Source organism: Crassostrea angulata, chromosome 10, assembly GCF_025612915.1.
Source record: "Crassostrea angulata isolate pt1a10 chromosome 10, ASM2561291v2, whole genome shotgun sequence".
Lineage (NCBI taxonomy): Eukaryota > Metazoa > Mollusca > Bivalvia > Ostreida > Ostreidae > Magallana > Magallana angulata.
Window position 1 is genome coordinate 4,696,024 of NC_069120.1, and position 17,068 is coordinate 4,713,091.

Genomic DNA, 17,068 nt, shown 5'->3' on the forward strand with positions numbered 1-17,068 from the left:
TCTTAAATAAAAGTTTTCGTGCCTCCTTCTTTCATAATCTGAAGATAGACACACTGTTACACCACTTATAATCAGTGTTACACCACTGACACAAAAATGGCATGTAGATGTTTTTTTTTACATGAATTCACTCATTCTTTGATGTTATATTTTTTACTATTGGCATCCACACACTTTTATCCACCTTGTACCGAGTTCGAACTTTCTTCGGCTCATCAATCTCACAAACAACATCTTCAATACTATACCAGCTCATATCAATCATACACTTTGGATAATAAAATTGAAATTTCTCCAATTTTCTCCAAAATCTATGCATACAATGCATATACACTTCCTCTTTGTCTATATATGTTTTTTGAAGCTCAGCTAGCATTTGTTACCTTAAAGTATTGAAAGAGTGTAGTATAACATAATAGGGAATGTGAAATGTCAGTGGAATAACATATATTATTGTACACTATAAGTCATTAAAAATTTGATTTTTTAATAAAAATATGATGTGGATAATTTCATTTCTTTAATAGAATAAATTTGTTTTTACTTTTATCTTTTAATCAAGTATTTAAATGGGTAAAACATAATTAGAGCATACAAAATGTCAATGGTGTTTCAAATAATGTCAATGGTGTAACAGGTCTCATTTTCCAGATTAAGAATACACAATTGCAATTAAATAGTCAAGCTTTCTTTATTGTGACAGTGTCTAACTTGTAAAATTGATAAATAACAATTGTTCAAAATGCTCAAAATATAAATGAAATGGAAGAAAAAGTAAAATAATTAAATAATGTCATGTGGTGTAACAGTTTTTTCAGTGGTGTAACAACAATTTTTGGTTACACCACTGACCGTTATACCACTGATGTATCCATAGTAAATGTAACAGTATGACCCAAGAGAACAGATACTACACGAAGCTACATAGCCTATGTTATAATGTGATAAACATTCATCATTTATGTGAAAAACTTCTTTGTTCTTTCATAATAGAAAACCTTAAATAGCACGTTATCCCACTGACACAGTTTACATTGTATTTTTCGGAGCATACTAACATTTTCTGCCATATTTTCTATCACAATGATGTCATCACTGATACATTTATCTTTTTAGTAGCAGGGAATGATGTCACTATGATCTGGGGGATTCCAACTGTAGTACAATATTATTTACTTGATGTATTTTAAGATATTTTTATATAATTTGCCTTGTAACACCAATGACAAAAAATTTTTGTACAAGCATATATCTCATCAAATTCATTGTTTTTAAAAGAGAACTTGTTAAGGAGCATAGCAGAAATTAAAATATGAATGTTGTTTTGAAAATTAACGGCAATTTTTGGAATAAAACATCAATATTATTGAAGATATTGTAGGTTAAAGACGTTGGAAAAATTTAATGACAACATAAATTCACTGAAATCTCATAACAAATAATATTTTTTTTATACTTTAAGCAGTAAAATTGTCGATTTATTTGTTCAACAATATGGGTTTAAGTTTCTTAAATCCAATGGTACTGTATATATTCCCCAGAACATTATTTTTCCCCCTTTAAATTGACACTGACGCAAAAGGCTGCATATTTTGATAATGACCCATATATCTTTGTACTATACACGTGCATTCAGTCATTAAATGTAATTTTATTTTCAGTTCTAAGAAGATATCTGAAGCCGATCGAATTCTTCACTCGCATCTTTTATACATTCTCTTGATAAAATGTACACCAATCTCATAATTTAATTTTCCACAAAAATAATACTTTCCATGAAATTAGTTATTCAGAGATAATATGATTTTAGGCTTAGCTATTATTTTTTATATTTATTCAGTCCCTATTCCGGCGATTACGGCATGCCTTTACCTGCAACTTGTCTTTTTTTTTCTATCAGTGACGTCACTGTTTCCATATTTGGTCATGTCAAAATTCGACAAACTTGTATACTTTACATTTGTCAATTTGTAACATGTTTGCCGTGATATTTCAGAAAACGGAAATACAAATGCAGAGATTACAGATGGAAAGTGTGTATTATAGTTGCAGGTTACATGTAAATAACAAACAGCATTTTACAACTGCAATTAAGCATCTGTAGGGAAAATTAGATTGAAGGTCTGTGGGGTCAACTCTAAAGTGTTTATCTCCGAGTGTTTTAGGTTATACGATCAAAATTCCACTCATTCATACTCAAGCTCACACATCAACACGATTGCATGTTCGGATTCACAAGTTTACATGTCTGGACTTTTGAACACGATTACCCTCCATACCAATATACTACGTTTCTCATACACTTGTGATAGTGATATAATACGAGAAACGTAGTATATCATTCTGAAACCGTTGGGGATGATGCGAGAAACCCTTAGCTAGCGAAGATGGGTATTTCATTAAATGTCTCGATGTTATTAATTACGATAAAACAGAATACAATGTCGTTAATACGTGTAATTATGAAGCCAGACTGGATATATACGCCCCGTTTATAGATTGGTCCAAACCGATAAAGTCACAGACTGCACGAAATAATCACGATGTCTGATCCGACTCAAATATTCCCAAAGGAGAGGATTTTGCAATTTCTTATGGCTAATGTACTGATGTGAATTAACCAACAGTTACTTCGTCAGTCTTACTTTTATAAACCAATTTATTAATTTTCTAAAAGATGTAAAATTGTAAATATATTGATTGCAGAAAAATTAACATATCCCCTAACGGTTTTCTTCCGATTCCGTTAATTACCGATATCCACACGGGTATCAATATTTTGCGGAACGGAATCAGAAAAATTATTCAAATAACACATAACTAAATTATTTTATATTACACTTACGGTTGCCGGTCAGTTAATCCATATTTCAAGGAAAAAAAATGATGTACAAAATTTGTTTTTAATAACGAACAAAAGGGTACCGCTTTATTTCGCTTCATATTAACCCCCCCCCCCCTTCTTGACGATTGTATTCCGATTCTGCCGGTTGGGGGCCAGGCCCCTCAACCTTTTCTCGCTGCAAATATTTTACTTTTTGGGAGTATGTAAAAAATGGGTTATAGGAAGGCTCTCAAATATGTTTGGCGAGCTCTGCCTTCTCCACTGAACAGTATGATCACACTCCCAATTGCACACCCATGCATATCTCATGACCAACGTATTGCAGGATTTTTGTTTTTTACGTTTATTTTTTTCGTGTAGCTTTATTTCGTTGTTTTACGTGCGTTTACATTTACCTGCATGCATTATTAAACCAAGGTTTAATAATACGAGGTCTGCTTTAAATTAAAAAGGAAAATAACTTTGGGTAGCTTTTAACTATATTAACTTTTTTGCTTCACCAATTCAAGACTTTACTTGGTTAATTATTGTGACCGTAATGGTTTTACATGAAGATTTGTTCAATACCTCAAATCACTTCCGACATAGTACAAATGGAGTTTAAGACGATAGGACAATTGCCAAGGTCTGTCTGGACACCCAACATACAGTAGTACATTCTTCATAACTTATAATAAACTTCGTTTACATGTGCCAATATATATTTTTGCTGTCCCCGTTTAATTACTTGAACTAGTATATGTACAGATCACTATCCAATACGTTAACAAATGTTTAAACCATGGAGTAGGGACTCCAAGACCTAACTTGTAATACTGGATTAACACTGGTCACATTAAATCAAAATAATGAAATATCATTCCTACAGAATCCTACTTCCCTTTTTAAATACAAAAGATTTTAATCACTATCTATACCCGATGAACATTTTTAATTTATAATCGTGATAGTATCCATTTGTTATTATTTTTACAACACATCATCCCCTCATAAAATTTCACTGCTCCCACCCCAAAACCTGTTTTTGTTCGTTTTTTCCCCCCAAACGCATTATTTCCCAATTAAACTGAACTGCTCCCGCCCCAAAACCCATTGCTCTGCAATCAGGAACAGCATGAGGTGGGTCAGCCTCCCCACTGCATTACTGCACACAACCAGACCGCTACTGCACAATACTGCAACTGCACAGCACTACTGCAATACTGCTACTGCACAGCACAAGCAGTGACCTGCATACCAGCAGCTTATATACTCCTACAGCACATGTGAAATAGAAGAAACAATCATGTTAAAACCTTTACATTACTTCAGAATATTCTGTGTTAAAACCATCTATAACATATTTATTTACAAAACATCATGAAGTCATATGATTGTTAAAATTGTCAATGATCAATAATAAAAATATATCATTACTGAATGTTTCCACACAATTTTTACCATTTTGCCACCCGATTTGATAATTCAAATAAAAGTGCAAACATTTGTGGCACGTATTAACCTTTTATAAACGGGAGTATGTCAAGAGAGAAACTGCTTTTAGTTTCAGTCAAGGCGAGTAATGATTTCGAGTAGTGCACTGGTTCAATCTTCTTCTCGCTGCACATCATCAGTTCTGTCTGGAGATCTGGAGGCCGACTTGCTTCGTGATCGACTCCTACTTGGACTTTTACTGTTGCTCCTGCTCCTTGACCTGGATCTACTGTAGGACCTGCTCCTGGAACGCCTGCTCCTGCGTCTTGAACGGGATCGTGATCTTCTCCTAGATCTGGAACGCGATCTAGATCTTGACCTGTTAAAATATGAACATTTCAACCATTTAACCGTAAGCGATCTATTTGAAACTGGGTCATTAAAAATCTATAAAACATAAATCAAATTCTAACCTGTATCTTGATCTGTAACCACTATTGCGTCTCGGTGGTCCCCTTCTGTAAGGTTCGGTTGGTCGACCATATCTTGCCATCTGTACTCTTAATTCTCTGCCGTCCATTATGGCACCATCCATGGAATCCAACGCATCCTCGGCATCACGTTTGTCGTAAAATCTGACAAAGGCAAATCCGCGGCTTTCTCGAGTGAATCTGTCTCGGGGTATGTAAACATCGCCTACATCACCATATTTGTCGAATGCCCGACGAAGATCTTCTGGCGTTGTTCTGTAAGTTAAATTATCAACCTTCAATGAGGTCATACCATCAATTTCGGGGGGTCCTCTTCCGTAACTCATTTTCGGGGTTTTTTTTCCACAAGTTTGGCTGCACCTTTCTCCTTCGAAAGCGTGCGTTGCAACTGCGCATGTGTAGTGAATGCGCATGCGTAAATTAAATCATGTGTACAACGTTTGTCACATGTTAGGCCAATCGCAATTTTCGGTCTTTTCCGTTTCATTTTGTGAATGGCCCGAGGAACTACGATTGTTTGGGGTTTCCGGATTACCTTAGAATTTAAGGTTACTGAAATGACCAAAAAGTTACGATTAAAATTTTGATCTACTTGGCCTTGTTATTGAATTATTGCAATGACTTACACCATTGGATAGCACTATCTTGACACATGCACAAAAGCATATTATGAAAAAAGGGCTCTAATAACATTTGACCGGGAATGTTTCTTATTTTACTAATTCCTTGATCATGTGACAGCAGATTATAAACCAAAAATGGCGGAGTCATTATTTGACGTTCGCTTGTACAATATTATTATTTTGGGGGTGGGGTTTATGTTATTGTTTACGGCATTTCAAACAGCTTCAATGGCAGAGGTAAGTGTAGCCGATGTTTAATTTTTAAATTTTTGAAGCTGTGAATCGAGGTCCATATAAGTTGGGGGGTGCAAGACGTGAAAACCAAATGCTTACCCACTTTAGCTATTGCTAGATGTGTTACGTGACGATATATTAGGCTCTTTCAGTCTTTAGCATTCGTCCCTTGTGAGTTTGTAGATCATAATATCTCCTTCTTAATTTTCTATTTTCTTCCTTGTGTCTAAAGAACTTCTATTCATTGGGATGAAAAAAGTCCCAGGAATTTCTTTTAAGCGCCTCATAATAAGGGACACAGCTAAAATAAAAGTCTTAATTCGGGAATGGTGACCATATCATGCATAACTTTGATAGCTAAGATAAATTTGCAACCTTTTGTTTGAAACTATTAAAAGCCAGAAGTTTTATATAGACTGATCTGAAGCGTATCATCACTATATAATAAACAGAGGACTTTGAATGTGCTTAAAAAAAATAAAAATATAAAAATACAAATGAAAGCATAACTCTGATAACCTTTCCTTAAACTTAAGGTCAGATGACACGTTCCTCAATTTTATATAAGTTTTTCCAGGAATTTGCTCATGGTTTACTACTACTTTGACAACCTTTTTGCAAAAAATTAGGATACCTTACCAGGCATTTCTGCAAAATACTAGAGTATGCAATTTCCTATATAATCTTCTGAAAATACACTTGAATTGCTGATATCATAATAAATAGATATACAGGACAGCGAAATTCACTATATTGAAATTCTATCTCGGGCGAAGCCAGGCTTTGAACTCACAACCTCTAGAAGTTACGCTCATGACGGTGAGCGGCCATGGCTCTAACCACTCGGCCATCTAGGCACTTCTCCATACACAAGTAAATTTTAATCATTCTAAAATTAATTATGAAAATAATAATTCTTATTGGAACTCTTTATTACAAGGAGATACTAAAAAAGATGCTCGAGGAACGTGTCATCTGACCTTAATTCTCTTCTTCCATGAACAAGATATCACATTTTGTTCATTTCTATCTGTCCCTAGATTTGGTGACATTCCAGTCACTGAGGTAGTCAACCCTGCATACTGCTATTCCTAGTTCATAATTAGCATCAGAACTATTGTTTTATTTTCATAGCAAAGTGTTTTGTCAAGTGAAAAAACAAATACTAATGGAACATTCACGGGAAATGGATATACAAGGTTAGTTATTCATACAGAGATTAGAATGTTTATTCTAAATCATCTGTCATAGTCTTCTTGTCACTAATGCTTTATAATTTGTCTTCTTTTTTATAGTTTGAGCATCATCTATATTGTTTTCTCGGCAGCTAATTGGATTGCCCCACCTATTGTGGCAGTTCTTGGTCCAAAATTTACAATGTTTGTTGGCAGTATTCTTTACTTGTAAGAACATTTTTTACCATATTTATTAAATCTGTTTTGCATAGAACCAAATATTTATGTTTTAATTTCAATTAGCATGACACATACTGAATAAAATTCATCTTACCTGCAGGTTTTTAGCTCACGGTCTGGATTGACAACCTTTGAGTTACAGTGCCTCCCATAATAAAAAAAAAAACTGCAATCTATAGTGCACAAGAAATTGTGCTAGTTTTGGACTGATACACCTTATTATACCCCCACAAACGAAGGTTAGGGGGGTATATTGGTTTCACCCTGTCCGTCTGTCTGTAGACGCAACTTTGTCCCCCCTGTAGAATTTTTTACTACTGCATGGAACAGTTTAAAAATTTGTGCATGTGTTGATCACCATCTGAAGATGTGCACCTGCAATTTTTTTTAAAGATCAGACAAGATTTAATGATTTTATGACAGTTTTCATTTTTCTTATTCTATATATTGTACACTGATGTTGAAAAGTTAGGGAGGCAATCCTTACAGATTTTATTAATTAATTAATAGTATTAAAACACTCTAAAATATATTTATATAAATACATCCAGATGGAGGTTTTTTGTCTTAACTAAATTTATTTTTTTTATAAGTATTCTATCAGCTGACAATGCAAATTCTTTTTTTTTTTTGTCAATGATAAATTCTTAGGTGCTAATAAGAACATCAAAGACAAGTGTGGCTGAATTCATTTGTCCCAAGGGGGCCATTATCTGAGCCATGGTTTAGATGGGGCATGTGTTTAGGGAAAATTGATAATCAGTAAAATGAGTGGTGGCTTTGGGGCTATTTTTAGACTGTTTCATGTAAACCAAAAGTTTTTATCATTATAAGGATTGGAATAAATAATATCATTATTAATAAAGAAGTTAACTATTTTTAGAAGTTGTTTAAATTTATTAGTCAAGTAAATTGATGAAGTGACCCTATAGGGCATTAATTTAAATGAATTTGAAAATTACTTACCGGTATATGGTCGTTGTGTTTCGGCAATTTCAAAATTGCTTCTATGTATTAATATTAAATTTTCTTTTTTACATATTTTTCATAGTATGGTAATTATAGTTATGTTTTGGGAGTTTATTAAATTGAACAAGCTAATTAAAGAAAATCACAGTCCTATGGGATCAATTTTCTGATATTGAGTTCCATTGTACCACAGGAGAAAGTGGGGAAAATTTGAAACAACTAATTGCATCTGTCAAGACTTTTATTAGAAAGATATTCAAAGTTTTATCAACAGAAGAGCATTGCTTAGCTACTGGTATTTCCATTTACTGCACAGGGAGGGGTTATTGTCATTTTGTTGGTTTTTCTTTAAAACAATTGAATTTAAAAAAAAATATCATTAGATACATAAATTTGTAAATGTATTACTGTTATACATATGTATTTACAGTGAAATTCTGACAGTTTTGATTTTTTTTTGTTTTTGTTAACTTTTTCATTTTTTTTTACAATTCTAGAATTTTTTTTATTTGTATGTGGTCCAAACCTTTATTATTCAATTCAATTAATTTTCCCATTTAAAATTAGCCTTGCGGGGGTATTAGTCCCATTAGGACAGTTCTAGTTTTCACAGAAACTCTGTGTAAAAAAAATTTAGTAACAATAAATTCTTCAGTCAATTTACTACTTATATCAGTATATTGCATCAAACTTTCTCTTAAACATGCTAATTAACCTCTGAAATTGAAGTATGTTAAATTCACGTCAAGATTGGGAATCCCACCTTTACATTTTTTCAATTCAATGGTTTATTGACATCACCATGTTGGCATACAGTCAAAATGAAATCAAATGACAGACAAAAGAAAATTGTAACATAGAGGCTACAGCATGCAAGACAGTTTTATACAATACTTCATAGTCCCTGGAACTGTTTTCTCTGCATAAAACATTTATCCAAGTAGATACATTGACGTTTTGTAGTATTATAATCACCTGAATTAACAATTTCTTTTATGGGATCAATACCACAGTACAATTTATCATTGAAAATATCACAATAATGAAATCGAAGATTGTCATACACAGGACAGTAAAGTATAAAATATTTTTCATTTTTGACTAATAATTTACAAGCATAGCATAAACGTTTTTCCTTTGGAATAATTGGTTTAGAATATCTACGGTACCTGTTTCAATGAATAGTGAATGTGCACTTTTTCTTAATCTTGTTAGCTGGGATCTTTCATGCTTTTTCAAGGAAAACTTTAAGTAATCTTGCAACTTGTACTCGTTAGTATTTAATATTTTACTGTAAAAGTGAAGTTTTCCGAGTTAGAGGATGAGATTTTATTCAATTGCTCAAAGATCATATCAACAAAAAATTTATTTAACTTAAACCTCAAATCCTTATGAGAAATATCTAAAGATGTTAAGTTTAGTTTTTGTTGGAGATTAAAAATCTTGTTTTGCCACGAAGTATACCCGGTAACTCTTTTTCGAAGCTAACTCTTTGTCTTCTTTAAAAGCTAGATACTAACAGTGCATTATTATATGTGGTATTTGATTTCATATTTCTTAGTCTGATATAGTATTTAAACATGTTTTCAAAACAAAAATAGTAAAGTGGATAAGAACCTAGTTCAGCATTGACTGCTGAATTTGATGCTTTTCTATGTACACCTAGAATATCTTTGAATATATGATTTGGAATTTTTTCAAATGAAAAACATTTTGAGGATTTTAGATCTAGTTTATAGTCTGAGATCCATATTATTTCAGATCCATATGTTATAATTGGTACAATCATTGAATGCTATAGTTTAACTAACACTTGAACTGAAAGGTTATAATTTCCAGGTATACTTGATTTTAGTGCACATGTTACATTTTAGTTACATGTAAACAATCTGCACCACTTCACTTTAGGGGACTGGTGATGGTGTTTAAAAGGTAATCGGAGGGAAGTAAAGTGATGATATATGTAGTAAAATGGCAGAGGATTTTTTTTAATCAAATATTTGTATAGAATGTGTTCGGAAATAAGTTTATTCAGTCCAAAATTAGCACAATTTTTCGTGGGCCGTAAATTGCAGATTTTTTTGATTTTTTTTTATCAGACTCTTGGAGGCACTGTAGCTCCTTGGTCGTCCATTGGAATTTTTTCACACTGGGAATTACAGACCTGCAGCTAGATTTATCTTTGCTAGCCAAAGGTGACTGGGTGATGATCCTTCTTTGTTCATTACAGTAACACTGGGATCATCACCCTTGGCTAGCAAAGATGGAATAAGGTTATGGTTTGCTAAACATTATTTTCTCTTTTGAGTCAGTAACACAGACATCTTTATGTACCCTGTACTTCTGTTTGTAGTGTCTTTATCTTGTCCTTCCTAAAACCAATGGTTTGGGCCTTGTATCTTGGATCAGTTCTTGTTGGTATAGGAGCTGCAAGTAAGTTCTGATGAGGTTTCATCTCATTTTTGTTTAGCAATTAATTGTTTTCCTCAGTATGAAACTTCTGAAAACCAAATTGTTTTGAGAAAAATTGCAATCAGTGAACATTGATTAATGAGTCAGCCCTGTAGTGGTTTTCCTACTTTGTATTCATGCATCTTTTTTTCCCCCATTTCTTTGCCATTCAGTATTGTGGACTGCGCAGGGGAACTTTCTGACCATCAACTCTGACTCTGACACGGTTTCTAGAAACAGTGGCATATTTTGGGCACTTTTACAATGCAGGTAGTTAGATTCATGATTCAACACCAAATACTTAAACAACGTTCTGTATTCAACATTGGATTTTTTAAAATCATTTTGTGATTTTTTTTGGTTATAGTTTGTTGTTTGGGAACATATACAGCTACTTTGTGCTGAAGGGCAGTACGGATATTACTGATGATGAGAGAACCAAGCTGTTCATTGGTCTGTCTGGGGCTGCTCTGCTGGGGGTCCTCTGTTTCTTACTCCTCAGAAAACCTGTCTCCACAGACACTGAGAACCTGGTCAACTTATCACCAAGGTCAGGGTGTTCTCAGTTCATTGAGGATAAAAAGTGCCCTAGAATGGACAACTGATAAAAGAAACTTTATATCCCGGCAGTTCAAATGAGTTGAATGCTGCAAGCAATTAAATAAATATGATAATCTGATTATTTATGTTTTATTTTGACAGTGATCAAAGTGAAAGAGAAAGTCCTCTACAAACAATAAGTAAGATCCTAACTGTTGCCTTGTGTCAGTCTTCTCCAATACTTTGATTTACTGGAACTGTTTGTATGTGGAATTTTTATGCATCATTCATTATCACTGATAAACTTCTCTTTCAGAGAGAGCCTTCCATTTACTCAGAACGAAAGAGATCATGCTTTTAAGTTTGGCCATAGCATATACAGGTAATGATAAGTGAAGACCACTTTCCAACTGAAAGACTATGGACTCTTGATACAATGTAACTATCTAGTTAATGCATCCAAACAGTTGATATTTGTGCTGGCCAAAACATTTCAAAAGGTTCTTGATTGTAAAGGTAAAAAGGTAAAGGTAGGGGTTTATAGTCTTGCTCCAAAAGTACATTGCCTTACACAACTTTTATATATTACCCCCTGGTGGGGCACGTACAATCCATAGCATCCTGAACTTCCTGTGGAGCATACAAACATGGCTGCCAAATTACGGCGCTAATGCTTTTTCATTCACATATATATCTAGCTCGTCTCATGTGCCAAGTACCTATATTAACCCCATGGTGGAGAGAGTGCACAAGTGGAGTAAAGTAACTTGCCCATGGTTACAATGTTACTGTGATAGCGACACACCAGACTCTAACCCAGGGCTACCGTGTCCAAATTTGTTGATGCTATCAAATGCGCCAACACCTTGCCAATTGTATCAATAAGTAATAGTTATTACCAGAATGGGATGTTTAAATTTCTGATGTCTTACAGGTATAGAGCTGACTTTCTTTAGTGGTGTATATGGAACCTGTATTTCTAACACACCACAGTTTGGGGACAATGCTAAGGGTCTCATTGGTATATCTGGAATGTTCATTGGAGTGGGGGAAATTCTAGGTAAGCTGTTGAAGCAAGTACAATGATTCAAAAATACTTACAAAAAATAAAATATTTATATGCTCAATTATACTATGCTACAAATGTACTGGTTATACTTTTCTAAGAAAGTATTTTTTTGACATGAATAATTAGGTGGCGCAGCTTTTGGTTTGATGGGGAAAAGAACCAACAAATATGGTCGTGATCCTATCGTGCTCCTGGGATATCTAGCACACATGGCAGCTTTCTTCCTGATTTTTATGAATATTCCCAATGGGTCTCCTCAAGATAACACTGATTCTGCTACTTACATGACTCCTAGGTAAGAATACAAAATTCAGTTAGATAAAAGTTTACATCATGGCACTCTGAAAAGTTCTTAGATACTTTTAAATAGACTTTAAGAAAGTACATGTACCGTACATGTACCAGTATTTTAGATGGTCTTTAAAACGATTGATCTTTATGATTTTCTCTGAGATGATTTTGTTTCTATATTTACAGCCAGTATGTAGCTGTGTTTTCCTCTTTCCTCTTGGGTTTTGGAGATAGTAGTTTTAACACACAGGTAGAAGTCTCAATTATTCTCCTCTGATATATTTGGTTTTGATCTCTAACACTGCTGTCACAGCTTGAATAGAGGTTGATGGAAGGGAAACATGTTGTAAAGGATTGGATACCATATAAAGAAATGATGTATTGTGCCTTGTAATATGTATACTGTTGAATTTATTTTTTACAAGTTTTAATTACTACTGGTATGTTTTTTCAGCTCTATTCCATTCTGGGCTTCATGTTTCCAGAAGACAGCTCGCCAGCTTTTGCCTTGTTTAAATTTGTACAGGTAGTAAACTTTATGAAAAATAGATTTTTGTTGAAAATAAAGTACCTTATAGATAAATGTGAGTATCAAAAAATGATTTATTTTATCAATTTTCACTCATAATTTAGAAATGTGAATTTGTTAAACAATAGAATTGGGGGTAGAAACTATTTTAAAAAGACAAAATTTATTTAATAAATTTCTACTGTACCACCTCATTCAATTGCTCGCTCTCGCTCTCTCTCTCTCTCTCTCTCAATGAATAAGGAATGCAAGGGAGCAAATCATTAAATTAAATTTTGACTGTTAGAAACATTTTATACACAATGAACAAAATCAATTTCAAAGTTCAGAGACCTGTAAACAAATTGATAACTTCACATAGATGGCTGTTGTGATAAAAAAAAGAATTCCCCTTAAAACAGATTTTTTTTTTATAAATTAACATACAGCATTTTTGATAATGTTAAAAAAAGTTAATAATTGTCCAATATATCATTTATCAAAACCATGTTAACAGCATATACTTTTTTTGTAGAGACAAGTTTATGTCTTACTATCTCATCATATTTAAATTGAGATATTGGAGTGTAGATCCCTGTAGGTTATGTATGTACCTTGATACATGTATTAAATGAGTGTTAGATTTGCATGGGAGGGGAATTATACCCAGATTATCAGTAAATTGACCAATAATAGAGCAGTAGCGTTTCAGACCTGATTTTCCTGTAATGTTATTTGAATCTCTTGCAGTCTATAGCAGCTGCCGCAGCCTTTTACTACAGTGAGGCTTTGCTGCTCTACTACCAGCTGTTGATACTCACTGTTCTGGGAGCCATTGGCACCCTGGCCTTCTGTGTTGTAGAGTGGGGAGTCAGCAGAGCGTATAGAATGGGATACCAGTCTATCTGACCCCAGGTACGAGCATTTTGTTGATGACTTAGAGGGAACGAATGCTTTACATTCAATAGTGTTTGCTGACCATTTCTTCATCCTCCAGAATTCAAAATGATGTGAAGTTGTGCAAACAAAATATTGATAGATGTAATAAATGCAACAACACCAACATTTTTAGCTCACCTGAGCCAGAGGCTCAAGTGAGCTTTTCTGATCACAATTTGCCCATTGTCTGTTTTTGTTGTCGGCATTGTAAACTTTTCACATTTTCATCTTCTTCTCAAGAACCACTGGGCAAATTTCAACCAAATTTGGCACAAAGCACCACTAGGTGAAGGGGATTCAAGTTTGTTCAAATGAAGGGCCACTCCCTCTTTAAAGGGGAGATAATTGAGAATTATTGAAAATTTGTTGATATTTTTCAAAAATCTCTTCTCAAAAACTATTAGGCCTCAAAAGCTAAAACTTGTGTGGAGGCATTCTCAGGTAGTGTAGATTCAAGTTTGTTCAAATCATGGTCCCCGGGGTAGGGTAGGGCCACAAGAGGGAGACCAAGTTTAAAATAGGAATATATAGAGAAAATCTTTAAAAATCTTCTCAAAAACTATCAGACCAGAAAAGCTCAAATTAAAATGGAAGCATTCTCAGGTAGTGTAGATTCAAGTTTGTTCAAATCATGGTCCCCGGGGGTAGCGTGGGGCCACAATTGGGGGGATCATGTTTTATATAGGAATATATAGAGAAAATCTTTTAAAATCTTCTCAAAAACTATCAGGCCAGAAAAGCTCAAATTAAAATGGAAGCATCCTCAGGTAGTGTAGATTCAAGTTTGTTCAAATCATAGTCCCTGGGGGTAGGGTGGGGCAACAATTGGAAGATCAAGTTTTACATAGGAATATATAGAGAAAATCTTTAAAAATCTTCTTCTCAAAAATTATTAGGCCAGGAAAGCTCAAATTAAAATGGAAGCATCCTCAGGTAGTGTAGATTCAAGTTTGTTCAAATCATGGATCCTGTGGGTAGGGTGGGGCCACAATAGGGGATCAAGTTTATATAAGAATATATAGAGAAAATCTTTTAAAATCTTCTTCTCAAAAACTACTAGGCCAGGAAAGCCCAAATTAAAATGTAAGCATCCTCAGGTAGTGTAGATTCAAGTTTGTTCAAATCATGGTCCCTGGGGGTAGGGCGGGGCTACAATGGGGGATAAGTTTTTATATATAGAGAAAGTCTTTAAAAATCTTCTTCTCAAAAATTATTAGGCCAGGAAAGCTCAAATTAAAATGGAAGGATCCTCAGGTAGTGTAGATTCAAGTTTGTTCAAATCATGGATCCTGTGGGTAGGGTGGGGCCACAATAGGGGATCAAGTTTATATAAGAATATATAGAGAAAATCTTTTAAAATCTTCTTCTCAAAAACTACTAGGCCAGGAAAGCCCAAATTAAAATGTAAGCATCCTCAGGTAGTGTAGATTCAAGTTTGTTCAAATCATGGTCCCTGGGGGTAGGGCGGGGCTACAATGGGGGATAAGTTTTTATATATAGAGAAAGTCTTTAAAAATCTTCTTCTCAAAACTATTAGGCCAGGAAAGCCCAAATTTGAGTGGAAGCACCCCCAGATCGGATAGATTCAAGTTTGTTTAAATAATATCCAAGGGTAAGGTGAGGCCACAATGGGGGATGAATTTTTACATTGGAATATATAGAGAAAATCTTTAAAGTCTTCTTTTTAAAGACTATTTGGCCAGAAAAGCTTAAACTTGTGTAGAGGCATCCTTGGGTAGTGTAAATTCAAGTTTGCAAAATCACAGTCCCTAGTGGTAGGGCGGGGCCGTGATGGCGGTTTGAATTTTTATATAGGAATATATAGAGAAAATCTTAAAAAGCATTAGGGGAAAGTTTTCGGTCCTAAACTCAGTACTTAGTGTGAAAGCACAGGTTATGCAGATTTAAGTTTGATGAAACCATGATTCCATAGAGAAAAGTGGGGCCACGAAATGGGGGGGGGGGGGGGTTGGGGGGTGATTAGGAATAGAGAAAAATCTTCTTACAGGTACACCAACAAAAGGGGCTTGGTATTTACCAAAAAAAAAAGAGGTGGATAAGAATTGGCAGATTTTCAATTTTTTTTTTTAGCAAGATCTACTGTACTTAGTTGTCAAGATATTTTGATACTGTAATGCTAATTTGATCAGAATTAAGGCAATTGTTGCTCAGGTGAGCGATGTGGCCCCTGGGCCTCTTGTTTTAAAATTCATATAGTAAATTACAAAAAAGGCGTTGCCCCCACTCTTCCATCAGTATACTTTTCAAATAAGTCTACATAGAAAATGAACAGTCACCTAAGCTTTACCATAAATCAATCTTTCTTTTCCTTTACATCAGGAGGAGAAGAATGAAGAGATTGGCCTGGCTGTGTATGACTGTGAGTCCCCAATGAGTGATGACTAGAGAGAGGTGGGGACTGGAGACGTGCAATAATCATTATACATTCCCTGGTTGTAGCAGACAGAGTTTATGTGTGATAGACAATTACAGTGCCAAAGCAACGATTTGTCACTGATTCTGGGATTAATTTTGGTAACACAATATTACAGAATTTTATGAGGAATATATGTATATACTGGTAATCTGTACTAAGTCTTGTATTTTACTTTGAATATTTTTAACTATTTGTGCAGCTTTTTATTTCTATTTTAAATATACACCATGTTCTCACATATATTTTCATAGCAAGGATCATGTACATGTAATTTATATAAAACAAGGATGGAATTATATGTAAAATGTATGTATTGGCCAATATTTTTACTATTAGATTATTGCATGTTTATGTTTTCATGATATTAAAAGATTTTCCAACTACCCTGGCATGTAAAGCACCTTGGTGGCAAGAATTGTAGAATTATTGAATCTGATCATTAACCTCATATTTTTTTCCCAAAAGAATAAGGAGAAAAATAAAGTAATTTGAGTTTCTAATGCTTACAGTTTCTATTTGTCTAGGTTTTTTGTAATGTCAAATAATAAAGTGTTAAAACTTGGATTTTGATAGAGGAAATTCTTTATTGACTATAAAATATGTTATGGGAAGAATTCATCTACTGATGCAAAAATGCAATGTCTGTTTGTGTAGGTTTTTTGTAGCTGCTTGTCTGTGGCTCCCAGTCTAAAAAAATTCAAATGGACGACCTGGAAGTTACAGTGCCACCCCTAAAAAAAATGTGTATTGATTGCACAAAAACTTGCACTAGTTTTGGACTGATAAACCATATTTATATGCACATTCTGTGAAAAAAAAATTAGTGTTATTAAATTCTTCATG

At 34.1% G+C, this 17,068-nt stretch overlaps 2 protein-coding genes across 4 annotated transcripts; one reads left to right on the forward strand and one right to left on the reverse strand.

Moving 5' to 3' along the window:
• Positions 1–3,759: 3,759 nt before the first annotated feature.
• LOC128166854 (serine/arginine-rich splicing factor 2-like) lies at positions 3,760–5,152 on the reverse strand. Of its 2 annotated transcripts, XR_008241178.1 has the most exons (3): positions 4,732–5,152; positions 4,347–4,637; positions 3,760–4,099 (listed from the first exon to the last, which is right to left on the reverse strand). XR_008241178.1 is itself a non-coding variant. In XM_052832280.1 (2 exons), exons 1-2 carry the CDS (start codon positions 5,073–5,075, stop codon positions 4,430–4,432), a joined length of 552 nt encoding a protein of 183 aa, XP_052688240.1. In that variant the 5' UTR covers positions 5,076–5,152; the 3' UTR covers positions 4,129–4,429. The 2 variants fall into 2 exon arrangements, 1 of the variants encoding a protein (XP_052688240.1); XM_052832280.1 differs by lacking the exon at positions 3,760–4,099 and having other exon boundaries at positions 4,129–4,637.
• A 307-nt stretch (positions 5,153–5,459) lies between these two features.
• Positions 5,460–16,725, forward strand: LOC128166851 (UNC93-like protein MFSD11). 2 transcript variants are annotated; one of them, XM_052832276.1, is made up of 14 exons: positions 5,460–5,609; positions 6,741–6,805; positions 6,902–7,009; positions 10,344–10,423; positions 10,615–10,711; positions 10,809–10,991; positions 11,144–11,181; positions 11,298–11,363; positions 11,916–12,041; positions 12,177–12,345; positions 12,528–12,591; positions 12,796–12,867; positions 13,600–13,764; positions 16,129–16,725. In XM_052832276.1, exons 1-13 carry the CDS (start codon positions 5,508–5,510, stop codon positions 13,756–13,758), a joined length of 1,329 nt encoding a protein of 442 aa, XP_052688236.1. In that variant the 5' UTR covers positions 5,460–5,507; the 3' UTR covers positions 13,759–13,764; positions 16,129–16,725. The 2 variants fall into 2 exon arrangements, with proteins under 2 accessions (XP_052688236.1, XP_052688237.1); XM_052832277.1 differs by lacking the exons at positions 5,460–5,609; positions 6,741–6,805; positions 6,902–7,009 and adding an exon at positions 10,245–10,263.
• The last annotated feature ends 343 nt before the right edge of the window (positions 16,726–17,068 follow it).

Bases quoted from the DNA above. Each gene is read 5' to 3' on its own strand.
- LOC128166854 (XM_052832280.1), bottom strand. From the start codon at position 5,075: ATGAGTTACGGAAGAGGACCCCCCGAAATTGATGGTATGACCTCATTG. The intron at 4,638-4,731 runs GTTAGAATTTGA...ATATTTTAACAG, and splicing joins GGTTACAGATCAAGATACAG to GTCAAGATCTAGATCGCGTT.
- LOC128166851 (XM_052832276.1), top strand. From the start codon at position 5,508: ATGGCGGAGTCATTATTTGACGTTCGCTTGTACAATATTATTATTTTG. The intron at 10,424-10,614 runs GTAAGTTCTGAT...TTTGCCATTCAG, and splicing joins TGTTGGTATAGGAGCTGCAA to TATTGTGGACTGCGCAGGGG. The intron at 12,346-12,527 runs GTAAGAATACAA...CTATATTTACAG, and splicing joins GCTACTTACATGACTCCTAG to CCAGTATGTAGCTGTGTTTT.